The 13,898-nt window shown below is 38.5% G+C and overlaps 1 protein-coding gene across 5 annotated transcripts in view; it reads left to right on the top strand.

Moving 5' to 3' along the window:
• The window catches only part of GRIP1 (glutamate receptor interacting protein 1), a 228,686-nt gene that overhangs the window by 187,912 nt on the left and 26,876 nt on the right, over positions 1 to 13,898 (top strand). For all 5 annotated transcript variants that reach the window (XM_066183200.1, XM_066183204.1, XM_066183203.1 and 2 more), the window contains 3 exons: positions 3,611 to 3,797; positions 5,155 to 5,300; positions 6,322 to 6,402. In XM_066183200.1, the coding sequence (XP_066039297.1) occupies positions 3,611 to 3,797; positions 5,155 to 5,300; positions 6,322 to 6,402 (414 nt within the window). The remainder of the gene's footprint in view (positions 1 to 3,610; positions 3,798 to 5,154; positions 5,301 to 6,321; positions 6,403 to 13,898) is intronic.

Below are 13,898 nucleotides of genomic sequence, written 5' to 3'. Positions count from 1 at the left end.
CACATAAGCACTGCAGCCCACCTAAAATATTCTTAAAGTCAGAAGGCCCTGGGGATAACAAGCCACTATGAGTAAACAAATGTCTAGATAGGAGAAGTTAGGACAAGGCTTAGTTGTGCAGTAGTTTATTGCACATTCACATTGTGAGGTCTTGTTATAGAGCATTTCAAAAAACATGAAGCTGACCTCATCACTGAGTGCTCAAGTGCCTCATTACCACCAGTGACTACATCCACAACCCTGAACCAGCACTGGCTTTGGAGGAATTGGCTGGCCAGACAGACTTGTTTGCTCTTTTTGTGAGTTTGCTTATCTACCCATGCAGAGTTCCTTACCCTGTTAGTAGACTTAGACCCATACTTGTGACAGCAGTAACAGCCAACTTAAGAGACACACACTGCTCTGAATGTCCTGCAGCGGACCAGGAGAGAGAATGTCTGGTCCTGTACCTTTCCAGTATCCAGCGACAAGACTTGGAAAACCTCTCCCTCTGTGGGAGACTCATGAGAACCAGGTAGATTGACTGCTGTGCTTTTCATGGAAAAAGAGTAGCACACTCTTGATTTTAGTAGGATTTTTTTTCTTTAATCCAATTGGATCATTTGAGAATTTTATTAAGGTAAATTTTAATAAATCTTTTAGAATGTGACTAGGGAATAAAAATATGTAGGTTGCTATAAAACTTCCATTGCCAATTATTTAAGAATACTTGCACAACGTAATGTGATCGTGACATAATTCATGAAGATGAAGTGTGATGGCATGAGGAGTTACAAGACTTTTATGGTCATGATTTAGCAATCATTGCATTAGTTATGCAGATCTTTCTCAATAGGTGGCTGTATAAATTGAGGGCATGCCCTGCTGCCAAAAGCTTTGTTATGCCACTTGTTTTCGGTTTTTATTCTTCCTCTGCTTTTTGTTTGTTTGTTTAAGGTGTGGGATTCATTGTGGAAACACTAAGATTATTATTTTTGTTAAAGTTTAAATCATGAAGTATTTTGTAATAGGTTCCTATAAGTAGTTGGAGGCAAGACATAACTTATACCAATTTAAATTACTAAGGTTACATATCTGGTAGAAATTGGAGAGGGTTTTAGAGATGTATGGGTGCTGTTTTCTCAACAGCTGTCAGGAGGAATTGTGAATATTTTTCAATTTCTTATGGGTCAGAGTGGGAGACTGGAGACATAACAATCCATATATGCACCTTGAAACATATCTTGTTCTGCTTCTCATATAACTGCAGGCATAAAAGAAACAAGTACATAATCTTCAAATTCAAGATCATTATTTACATGACTGCAGAGCATATAGCAAGCCAGCCCCCAGGAATGTTGCTAGGAGTTAGACAAGAACTATACAAGGATGCTGGAATGTACCCCCAGCAATAGCAACCAGTGTTCACTGGAACTACAAACACTTCCATGTCCCCTTTTTAAATCAATACCACTGCTTCCTGGCCTGTAAAAATTCTAATCCATCGAGGAGCCAAAAACTGTCATTGTTTCTTGCTACAGTTACTGTTGAGTTACAAACCCCAACATGCTCTAAGTCATGGGTTTGGGTCCCTGTGACATTTTACAGAGTCTTAAGAGATAGGTATTGTTACATTATTAGGAGAGAATGTTTTCATCTCTGGGTTTTTTATTTTTGTTCCAGTTTATCTTTCATTTTCTTTTGGAGTGGAAGGAGTTCCTAATTGTCATACCTAAGTATAAACATCAAAATGTTTATCAAAGTGAGTTTTAAATCCCACAGATAGTGACCTATTTTCCCAATGTGAATTAAAACTTTTACTGTCCTAAAAGTTGAAATATTTTTTATGAGACATTTAGGTTCCTGGTAGGACATTGTAAAAAGAGTAAGAAGGTTACAGAGTCAGCTAGATACCTGCTGTATGGGCGGAATAGAGACAAAAGCGATGGGAAATAGAGATGAAGTTAACGAGTAATTGTTATATGACCTTTAAGAAAGGGAAAATGGAACTTTTCTGAGATTGGATTCCCTAAATTAAGATGTTTCTAGAAGATGTCTTAGGTATTATATTAATAAATTGGGTTTTGTTACATTTTAGCCTTTGCAGCATTGAGGGCTGAAGAAACCTATTTCTCACATGCAGTAAATGCTAAAGCTGATGGAAGTTTCTAAGAACAGATTTTCAGTATTTGCATTTGTGTATAAGCATGTCTTACTGAGTGCAGATAACAGAGACAGTAAGAAGGAAGCTATTCAGTATCCGAAATAATACACCATTCTTACAAAGGAAACTTCAAGCAAGATATGAGCAAGAATTCACAGTAGTTTGGAAGATACATTTTTAGAGTGGGAAGGAGCTTTGCTGGGAGAAAACAGAAACTTGTGAGGTCTTTTTGCAAGTGAAAATATTGCAAAGAACTGTCATTGCCAACTGTGCCACATCAATCAGATTTATACTAACTGATACAGAGCAAAAGTCTGATGCTTGCAGCCCCATACTGTGGGAAACTACTTATATAACCTCTGACATCTTTGTACAGTTTTTCTAATATTATCTATAATGTCAAATTTTTTTTCCCTGCATCTGAAAAAAAAAAAATACGCAGGTAAACTATCCTTCAAATACATCATGAAATTCTACCTAATTCTTAGCAGCTCCTGCAGGCAGGAAATGGTTTTGAAGGAAATCAGAGGTGGAGAGGTAATGACATAGATTGATAACACAAAACCCTCCAAATCCTTGGCATTGGAGGTATTATCATTACTGAACAGGAATTGAAAAACTCCAGCTTTCTGTGTATGACATAATGAAAGGCAATAGTTTGCCGCTGGGGGAATTCAAATAGTAATACAATAGACATTTAGACAGAGATCAAGGAAGCAAAGGTGCAGCCTCCTCTTTTCATAGGTAATTGTATTCAATCTCAGTGTTGTTTTTGTCTTGATTGTTCTGTACTGCAGCCTTTCAGAAAAAGTGTGACTAAAGCAGGAGAACAGAAGTAGCTGCCTGAGTTTCTCTTAGAAAGGTCCCCAGCAGCTTTGAGACACCCCACAGAACTTTTTTTCTCACAATCCCTTGAGATATACTGATTGCCAAAACAGAGTGGTTTGTTCAACTTCTTTACATTACCCAGCTAGCCTAACAAACTGCTGACTTACAGTAAACATGTACAAGAAGAAGCCATCCTTACTTCTTGCGAGCAAGCCTGGTCTATATGCTTCATTGCTAACATGAGTGCACTGCTGTGAGATGTCCATAGGGGAATCTGCCAGAGTAACAGCTGGGTTTGTGCCTCCAATTGCCCTAGTTCCTGTTAAAGTTCTGCTTATCCATGCCTCAAACCTAATGCAAACAGAATTCAAGGATGTCCTGAGATTTTTGGAGTGGGATTATCAAACACATTTATTTTACTCAGAACAAGAACTATTCTTTTTGCATTCCAGCATACAACCAGATGTTTTCTATTAGGTGCCATAACTGTTTATACATAATTTATAAACTTTAGCCTAAGTTGACTTTGAAAGAGACGTTTCATTGACTAGATTTAGTGTAAAGATTAATTTTCTCAAGAAGCAATGGAACTTCTGCTGTATATGAATGTCTTTCCTCCTGGTGTGCTCTGTTTTATAGTGTCTTTAGCCTCTAGCACTGTTGGTTTGGCTGGGCAGGTCGTCCACACAGAAACCACAGAAGTAGTGCTGACAGCTGACCCCATAGTAGGGTTTGGGATACAGCTCCAGGGTAGCGTGTTCGCTACCGAGACCTTGTCTTCTCCACCTCTCATTTCCTACATTGAGGCTGACAGCCCAGCGGAAAGGTGAGGCTCTTTAATTAATTGACTGCTAAATATATTTGGTGAGCGTTCCTCGGGTACTTTGGGCTTGTTGCTTTCTTTCAGTTTGTGATGAATTGCAGGGAATTGCACTCAGTGGAGTGGGACAAGTAATACACTTTGTGTTCTGACAGTGGTGTTTCATGCACTTGATCAGCTATGAAAGAATGACAAGCACCAGTGTTCTGACCATATGGAGTCCTCCAGAAGGAGACTGGAAGCTATATTCATGCAAAACAAAACAAAACCACAAAAGTCAAAATAGTGATACATGAACATGCCAGGGGGAGAGCTATATCCAGCTCTGTTCAGTTTTGGTACAGAATCAAATCTTAGGGAATACCAGAATTTTGACTTACTAATTATTTCAATTACATTTTTATGCTTATATATGTATTGAATCATGTCATAAGAGTGATAGCAGTTGCACCGACAAGCACCAGCTGCCATTTCACCTGCACCCCAGGGTCAGAGGCATAGGTGATGTCTATGGGTGGGGTGGAAGCAGGAAGACCCCTCTTCTTGGGTCTCTGCACCTAGAGGGCACAACCCATACTGGGAGTGCACGATAGTGTCATGGTGCAAAGGGGCAGAAGCTTCTGTACCTAGGTAGATTGTTGAGCTGCTATGCCACCTTCTACCATCTATGCCACCTTGAGTTACCCTTCAGGGTCTGGTGGAATGTGTTTGATCCGATGGCTTATATCAGAAACTGTGTGGCCAGCCAGACCAGAGCAGTGACCATGTTGCTGTACTCGGCACTGGTGAGGCCACACCTCAAGAACTGTGTTCAGTTCTGGGCCCCTCTTTATATGAAAGACATTGAGGTGCTGGAGTGTGTCCAGAGAAAGGCAGTGGAGCTGGTGAAGGGGCTGGAGAGCAACTTTAACAGGAAGCAGCTGAGGGAGCTGGGGGGATTTAATCTGGAGGATAGGAGGCTTGAGGGGAACCTAATAGCTCCCACAACTGTCTGAAAACAGGATGTAGCCTGGTGGGGATTGGTCTCTTCTCCCAGATAGCACACAACAGGACAAGAGAAAATGGCCTCAAGTTGTGCCAGGGGAGGTTTAGATGGGATATTAGGAAACATTTCTTCAATGAAAATGGTTGTCAAGGACTGGAACAGCCTGCCCAGGGAAGCAGTTCAGACTCAATCCCTGGAGGTATTTAAAAGACGTAAATATGGCAATTCCACACAGAAAGGGTGGACTTGTCAGTGCTGGGTTAATGGCTCAGTGATCTTGAAGCATTTTCCTGACCTAAATTGTTCTGGGATTCTATGATGCTGCTGGTTCTGGTAACATGCACATCTGATGATTGTTTTGTATCATTTTGTACCGAGGTGTGGGGTGCTGCAAATAGGAGACAGAATAGTGTCAATAAATGGTATCCCAACAGAAGACAGCACATTTGATGAGGCCAATCAACTGCTCAGAGACTCCTCTATCACCAACAAGGTCACTTTGGAAATAGAATTTGATGTTGCAGGTATGAATGTCCTGTTATTCTGTCTTGCAAGAAAAATGAAGGAATAAATCCCAAGTACATTGCAGGTGTTAGGCATCTGAGGTAGAGGTTTTCTTCTCACATCTACACCATTCAGTTTTCAGGTGACTTATTTGAAATGTGTTTTTTTGTACAGCTTTCTCATTTCACACAGCCCTGCAGTCTACTTCAGAAAACAAATAGAAATGACAGGTCCTGTAGTAAGATCTGGTGACTGTCTCTCTTCTGAGTTATTTCCAGACATTTTTCTGGCCTGAAATAGAAATGTTCTGCTAAACAGAGACAAATCCTCTACAGGCCAAATAATGAAATGTTTTACAAGACAGAAAAGTATTAAAAAGGGTGGATAAACAAAAACAAAAACTCTTGAGGTGTTTCACTTGCAATATCTCTAGATAAAATAATAGAAATTGAATTAATAAAGGCCAGAAGAATTGTTAATTTTTCTGGTGAGTATTATTACTAATGGCATTGCTTTATTCTGTAATGTGTTTAGGCATACAGATACCCATAAAATCACAAACTGTGTATATCAAACAAGTACACACTATGTGTGTGCACCACTGGATTCCTTTTCTTCCCACTAGGTGTTAAACCCATGGCAGTTACCTTAGTGGGCAGTTAAAAATAAGTGTTAGTCTTGCAGCAACAAAGGTCGGAAGTCCTTACGACTCAATCTCCTGTCCTTTTAATTAAAAGCTGTCTGCCAGCAGTAAAATTTTCATGTGTGCTCCCAGAACTTGCATACAAGCTGAAAACCTGCAGTCTCAGCTGGCTGCTGGCCCATGCAATCTCCACAAATTCAGTTAAACCTAAAAAAAAAATTGAGTTACCATGAAATTACCAGTAGAGTTATAAATCATACCTCCATCATTTTAGCACCCATGTTTCATCCCTCCCTTGTGACTCTGATTTAATTTCATCAGCTTACATGTATAGTTCCATGCTCATGGAATTGCTGCACCTTATAAATTATCTAACGTTTTAAATGTTTTTTTAATAGAATCAGTTATACCAAGCAGTGGAACATTTCATGTGAAACTACCAAAGAAGCATAATGTGGAACTTGGCATCACCATAAGTTGTAAGTTAAAGTGCTTATTTTTCACACCATGTTTATGGGATAATCTGGAGATAGCAGATCTTGTAGCTATGGACTCATGGTTTTTTTATATAAACTTCTTTTTCCTTTTTCTAGCTTCTTTTACTGCTTTTTCTCTTTTGAAATACTGTTCTGTAACATATTTATGCTCCCCTTCAAGTAGCTAACAAAGCCAGAAGTTTGCAAAATCTAATGTTTGACTTATTCCTTCAAGCAGAGTACATATTTAACTCTTATTAAAATTACTTATTTTAAAAAAATCAGCAGAATTAAGTCTATGCAAAATATTTCCATAGCTGTGAAGTTTAAAGCAGTCTGTCATGGTCTCTCATAGGCTCTTGAACAGAACCCCAGTGAATACAAGGGTGTCACAGACGTGAGGATCAACAAACATAGGGTTATTTTCTGCTTCAGTACCCAGATAGATCCTCAGTCTCTAGAACTTGTGAGCAGTCCTAAATGTGTGGGTCTCAGCTGAATCCCTTTTCACTAGGGATTGCAGAGATGGCTGAAGAAGGTCACCAGGGCCTGCATCAGTCTGTTTCTCAAAAAGTATTTGTTGCTGTGGTTTGAAATTAAAGGTGTTTCTATACTTTGTGAGAAGACAGTAAAGCCAAGTATTAGAACTGGATTTTGACCAGGTAAACTCTGGCATACTGAGTTCAGCTCTTGATGGAATGAAAAACAATCTATATCAAAGTTAATGGGCTTGACACTGCAGAATGTGGTGTCATCAGAATTAACATTCTTTTACGGTTGTGGCCTTTCTTAGGCTATTAGTCTTCCTTCGGAATTGTTCATGTGTCTTGGGGGAAGATTGTGCTTTGACTTGTATTCTCGAAGCTTTTTCCAGCACAGTGGAATATGGTTAATCAAAAGTACAGCAGGGATCCCAGTGCTAAGGACTACATCTGAGGAGGAAATGAGAGACACTGCAGGCCTGTTTGCTTGTGTTGCACACTTGAATGAGTAACTGTTAGACTCTGTAAGATATGATGTGATGCTTGAAACAAAATCATTAGTCTGCATGTACCTGTGCAAATGAAAATATTGAGAAATGAGAAAATCTGGAGCAAGGCTGTTCTATTTAAATGTTATTCTTAGGATTGATAAAGGTTTGTAAAGTTATTGAAAAAATACAGTCTTCCTTAATTTGATTTGTGTTGTTTTTTGGAATGCAGGCATCTACTATTTTTTTGTCTGTAGGAATAAACTTTTATTGGAAAGTTAATATTCTTGAAATCTAGTATTTAGCACTCCTCTTCCAAACTTTGCATGTCTTACTGATCTCGAATTTAATTCCAAAAATTAGTGCTTTATAAAATTAGTACTTTATATAAATCGGAATAACATGTGGTTGATCTTAGCTCTGCTCTGTAGTATCTTTAATATTTAAATTAAATCATCTGTTATATATAATAATCTCATTAATAGAATTTAATGCATATGAAATTTATTTAGGATTAATTATTTACATGGTTTTGAAGGGTTCATAATAATAACTAGTAGAAGTCTAGAATTGCTGCATTACATGCTTGCTTTTCAGTGTTTTGCTCTGTTCTAGCTAATTAACCCCGAAGTAAGGCAGTATGATTTGAGGAGTATAAGCATTTTATATTCATTTTGTCAAATTTCTGTGACGATACTTTAGCACATTAGCATGCCATTATTGATATTTTCAGAAAGCTTTATGATTTCTTTTAAGAAACAAATACTAAGGGAAACTTGGCAGTGTTGATATGTCTTAAGCAGGGGAGATGATAGTGGTGAGATTTATTCACTTGTGGGCTTGAACTCTTAAAAGTGCTAGAGACATGTTTCATCCTCTTCCTTCTCAGATTAGTGGAGTTAATGGTGAATGAGAAAGTGCTATTAAAACATTACAGAGAAACACCTTTCTTACTTTCCATATCCCCCATTTAGTTTGGGATTTGTAGGAGAAAGTCAGGAAATTACCTAATGTGACAGACAAGACACATTTTTTGTCAGACGGGAAATGCAACTTCACTTTGGGCTGACATGTGAACATATGTCAATTTTTAAGTCCAGGAGTTCTTCTAGGTCAGCTGTTAGGAGTCAGAGATCCTAAAAGAGGAATTTATTTCTCTTTCCTGGAATTGTTTTCCTTGGCAATGAACAGCAAGAGTGCTTGCGTGGAGTTAAAACCGGGTGCCTTATTGAAGGCATGTCTGAGGTGACACACAGCACTAAAGACAATTAAGCTAATTCATGGTCTTTGAAAAACAAGACTTGTAATAGGAGAAGAGACTTTCCTTAGTTTCAGATTTATTAATGCAAGAGAAAAATCAGAAGAAAAATTTAAAATCCCCTTAGATAGCATAAATCCTTAAAAGCAGAACAGAAGAAAGTTTCATGACCATCATTGTTAATGTTAATCCAGGTCTCTGAATTTTGGATAGTTCATGTCAGTTACCTCCCAGTATACTGGTCTTGCCCACTGCTGCCTTCATTTACCCATTGCAGTCCTATCATTCGTCCCTTATCTCTGCAGTATCTGTCTAATTTTAACAATGACAGATACCTACACTCAATAAAGACCTTATTTCATATGTTTCAAATACAGGTGAGTATTTAATGCTTCACATATTACTAGTTTCACACCCAGTTACCTGATTAGAGTAAATAGAAGGTCTCAGTTTTTAAAATTATATTGTTCAAATAAAGAACAGGAGTGTTCCTATGCATGTGATTCTGCTTTTATGACAGAATCATTCCCTAGAAGAAGGAACACTTAAAAGTAGTGCTAGTAGCACTCAAAGCTGTTTCAATTTATTTGCCATTGACATTGATTTTAGACCATGTAATAAATAAAGATTTTTCTTTTTAAAGACAAAAACCTTTTTTAAAGGTTTTTGAGGCAACTGGCTACTTTATCATAGACTTTTTTTTTTTTTTTTTTTTTGTCAAATACATTGAATGATGTCCAGTAAATGACTTACTAGTGGATTCTGGTAGTTGTACTTAACAGCTTTTTTTTTTCCTTTCCTTTTCTTTTTTTCTTTCTTATGTAAGATTCTGATATCCTTACTGGTAATGAATTGCAGCACCTTGCTTCTTAAATAATCTCTGTGAAGGTAATGGGACTACTCAAGGAATAAGAAGCTGCAAAGCTGGTAAGAATATCAGAACCTCACCCGAACTATCACCAGTTTCTCTGAGTCACTTTGACTAGCAACTCTACTGTAGTCTGCTTTATTATTTTTGTATTTCATCAGAAACAGGCTTTGTAAATATCTACAGGTACATTGACTATGAGAATTTATTTTCTAAAGCATGTTTCTATATATTATGTGATTTCACCTGGCAAGCTCTACCTAATTTTCAAACATTGCAAGTAATTCTTTTCAAGACAGAAAAATATCAACAGATTTCTCAGCTGCTCCACATAAACCAATACTTACAGAACAAAAGAGCTGCATCAGTGTAATTTTAAAAAGCTCCTTCATCTATTTATTAATCACACTATTCTTAAAAATGTCTAGTAGCTGTAAACCAGCGTTGTGGATAAATGAACTGACTTTATATAAAAAGTACTTTTCCATCACGTGAACATTTTCCTTTGCTTGTTCAGAGTTTGATCAACCTCCAGTGTTTGAAGCCAGGCTGAGAGTAGTGAGCTTTGTGTGGATGATGGGTGAGATGTCCACCCCAAAATCTGCTGAAGTCACGTTGTTGGGGGGGGGGGGGGGGGTGTTTGAGTCGTCACTGAAACAAGAAAGGAGCATTGTTTGAGGGGGTTTTTAAACGTAATGGAACAGCTAATACACATTACTGACAACACTTTACTGAACTCACTTTCAAGTGGCCAGGAAAGTGTAGTAGAATGGAGTAGAGACTTGGGATGGAGACCTAGGATCATAAAGTAATTTAAAGAGAGAGAACAAACAACTTGCTTAAGAGCAGCCATTTAGCTGCAACACTCAATTTAGTACCTGTGCAACTTCATGCACTCTTCAGTCCACTTGCAGTTATTCATACAGACTCCAAGGTCTCTACTAAAGCTGAACATTAGGTAGACTAATAGCTGGAACAGGGAGGAGAAAAGATGAGATCTTCATTGGACAAGCAGAATGGGACAAGGAGAGGAAATAAGTGGAAAGCTGTAATAGAGAAGCAAAGATGAGGGGAGAGACTGAGCTATGATCAGGATTAGGGGCAGCTGGGACTTGAACAAGGAGGCTGCACATGGGTGAGTGGTAAGGCGCTTTGTTTTTTAATGGCCTCTTAGAACCAGAAATCATTCTGAAGTGGAGACTTGAAGCTGTACAGTGTCACTTCAAGCTTGCATTAATTGGCGTGGATATATTAACTGGTCAAATACTGCTTTCCCACTGGAACCCTGGTTTCTCTGCTCTCTGGGGAGAGATGAAACAGTTTTATGTAAAAAAGGGGATGGAGACTGCATAATGAATGAGACGGAGGATTGCAGAAAGACAAAGGAGGCGATCTCATGGTCAAGGTGGTTTAATGCTACCCTGAAGAAATTAGGGTGGGTTTGTTTGTTTGTTTTTTCTCTGCAAAAGGCTTGTGCTGAGACAAGTCATTCTGGGAATGGGGGTGGAGATTTTCCATGGGTGGCTCCTTGATTTTATGCAGAAACATTGAGATCATGGGGTTGCGCTCACAGAAATGCTACGCATCTGCAGCTGTTGCTGAAAATGCCAGTAGTTGTATTTTGGACATAAAAGCTGTTATATTCTACGAACTATTGTGAGGTATAAAGGCATGGATATCTCAAATTGCTCACTGAAAACTGTCATATATTGACCGAATTTTTCCTATGTTTCTTTATCTGTAAAATCAGGGTAATAGTACTCAATCTCCTTGTTGGAGACAGCATCTATTCACCAATGTTTGGGAGGCAATCTTAGGCTATGGTAATGTGCAAAAAGGTACAAAACTTCATGAGGAAATTAATGATTTTATCTCTACAATACAACTCAAATAACTTGTAGGAAGTACGCCATGAGCATCGAACAGTAACAAAACAAAGCATGGTGTATCTGCTTCTCAGCATGGGGGGATTCATTTCACACAGTTTTGTTTGGTGCCTACAAAAAGGCTTTCATTATCCAGACCAAATTATAGCCCAGGAGAACTCTTAAAATACTGCTGGTTCACACTTCCCCAGTTTGAAACTGTTATAACTTTTTGTGAAGAATCATAGTCCACATACTTTGTACTTTGTGGCTCTGCTCTTTGAGCTGTGCTCTTTCCCTCATTTTGGTTCCTCCTCTCTTCTTTTTACAACAATAATGGACTGTTTTCTCAAGTTCTGGTAATTTTGTAAGACAGTTTCATAAAAAGTATTTCAAGACTCAAACCCTAATCTGCAGTAGGTAGCATATAACCTCAGAATAAGGCAACCCAGAGGGTAAAAACATAGAATTAAAAAATCACCAAAATGATACTCTAAAATTTTAACAAGATGCTAATTGTTAAAACAAATCCAAGGGATTCAGGTAAATTATGGAATTGTAATATATTTGACCCATAACATGAAAGTATGAGAAACAAGCTATGAAAATTATGTATCTTGAAAAAAGTTAATTACTGTTCTCTAAATTGCAACATAATCATTTCCTGAAAGCATGCTGGTTTAGACATATTTCTAAATTTTTTTCAAAGTCCTTGTATGTCTGTCTTCTGGACTTTCGAAACCTTGCATTTGCAATATGGCTCTTTAGCAATTCTTAAATAGTTCCTTTGGACATTCAAAGGCTGTCTCAGCCTGGGCAGCCAAGGTTAACAAGACCTGTTAGCCTATTGTGTTGGAAATTTCATTATTAATTTACCATGTGGTTGCTGTAGGTGAAGATCTGTCATTTTGCATCAAAGAGAAGATTCGTGAGCTGCTAAAATAACTGACATCAGGATTTTGTAGGTGATTCTCCAATATGGGCAGCTTTTGGGGTGATTGTCAGTTCAGGCATGGGAGCCTAATGGAAGCATACCTCCTGTGAAAGAATGCAGAGGACTCAGTACACAGAGCAGAAATGGTGTGGGGCAGTTGAAGAGCCCTAAATGTGCAAAACTCATTAGTGCTTTCAGAAGAGCTGAGAGCATTGTACCACATGGCAATGTTTCAATGTCAGCACACTCTTCGTTAACAGTCCCTGTTGGAAAAGATGAAGTTTACAGCAAAGTTTTACAGATATAAATGTTTAGCAGAAGGCTCTCTGAATGTGGAACCTGTAAGTGAAATAGAAATGAAAGCAAGTTTTGATATAGAAGAATAAAGGATGTCTAAAGCTAGAATTGCTGAGCTAGTTGTTACTGGACAACTAAGGAAGAAAAGGTTATGTTGAGTTGGAAAGAGATTTCATGGCTAGAGCAAAGGACATGTTGATCACAAACAAAGAAGATGTTTTTAGCAAGCAAAAAGATGTCTCAAGAAAAGCAGAAGATACTGTAGGCAAACAAAAACGTGTTTTTACCAAGTAGAGAAAAGGTCTAAGAATTTTCCACTGCAAATAACCAAAAAAACACAACTTTAAGATCAAACTGTAGCATAATTATGGTAATGATAATAGTTGTGATAGGCTAGAGGTAATAGTAAAGGTATTGTGTATGATGCTGATTGGTTTTTTTGTATTAAGATGCTCAGTAAAGAAAACTATATAATGCATTGTAACCAGAGCTAAAGGTACTTCAGGTTTTGTCTATAAGCTGATGCTGACAGCTGTAGGCTTGTTTCTGTTACCCATGACTCAGGACTGCTGTGATTTCAATCTGTGAAATAGACAGCACCTTTAAAGAGCCGCCTGGAGTCCTATATCTCTTGTTCGGGCTCTTACAAGACCCAACAGTCAGTCTGTGTTCACCACGTGAAGCACCTCCTGAACAGAGCAGCTGTAGGTGATATTCTTCCCAAAGGTCGACAGCATGTGCCACACAGTTGTCTAACAATGTGTCTTCATCACCCTCAGAATCTAAGCTGACTGCTTGCCATGTCAGATCTTCAGTGCAGTCTGCTGTCAGCAAATGGATGAACTCTCCAAAACAATCCATTTGGTGAAGCCACTTCAAGAAACAGTCCTCTGGAAGTAGATAGTGATCCCTGTTGTCTTCCTCTGGTGTATTTAACTGCTTCCTAGGCAACTAAAGGTTAAGCAAAATTGCAGAGTGAATTTCCTGGCCAAGGGAAACTTGTCAAATACTCTTGCACAAGTTGGTAAAGAATTGCAATGCCTGGCATTGAAGAGCAGAGCATATTTTTAACCATGAGGGACAGATAGTAAGAATTGGCCATTAATGTCAGTTTCTTCCAAAAAGAGATAAGCGTGCAAGGAGAGGAGTGGTGGGAGCTGTACTAAATGGACTGGAATTGCAGTGCTTCTAGTAGGTATCCCCAGGACAAAGTTGGGAAAAGTCCACAATTCTTCAGGTCCAGCAGCGGTACAGGAGGGCAGGGTTACTCGCGGAAGGAGACACAGGTTGCTTCGGAAGAAGCAGTG

Source organism: Chamaea fasciata, unplaced genomic scaffold (assembly GCF_029207755.1).
Source record: "Chamaea fasciata isolate MVZ Bird 193981 ecotype frontalis unplaced genomic scaffold, bChaFas1.0.hap1 SCAF_5, whole genome shotgun sequence".
Lineage (NCBI taxonomy): Eukaryota > Metazoa > Chordata > Aves > Passeriformes > Sylviidae > Chamaea > Chamaea fasciata.
The sequence above is the reverse complement of the archived record's forward strand: the minus strand, read 5'-3'. Positions and strand labels throughout refer to the sequence as shown.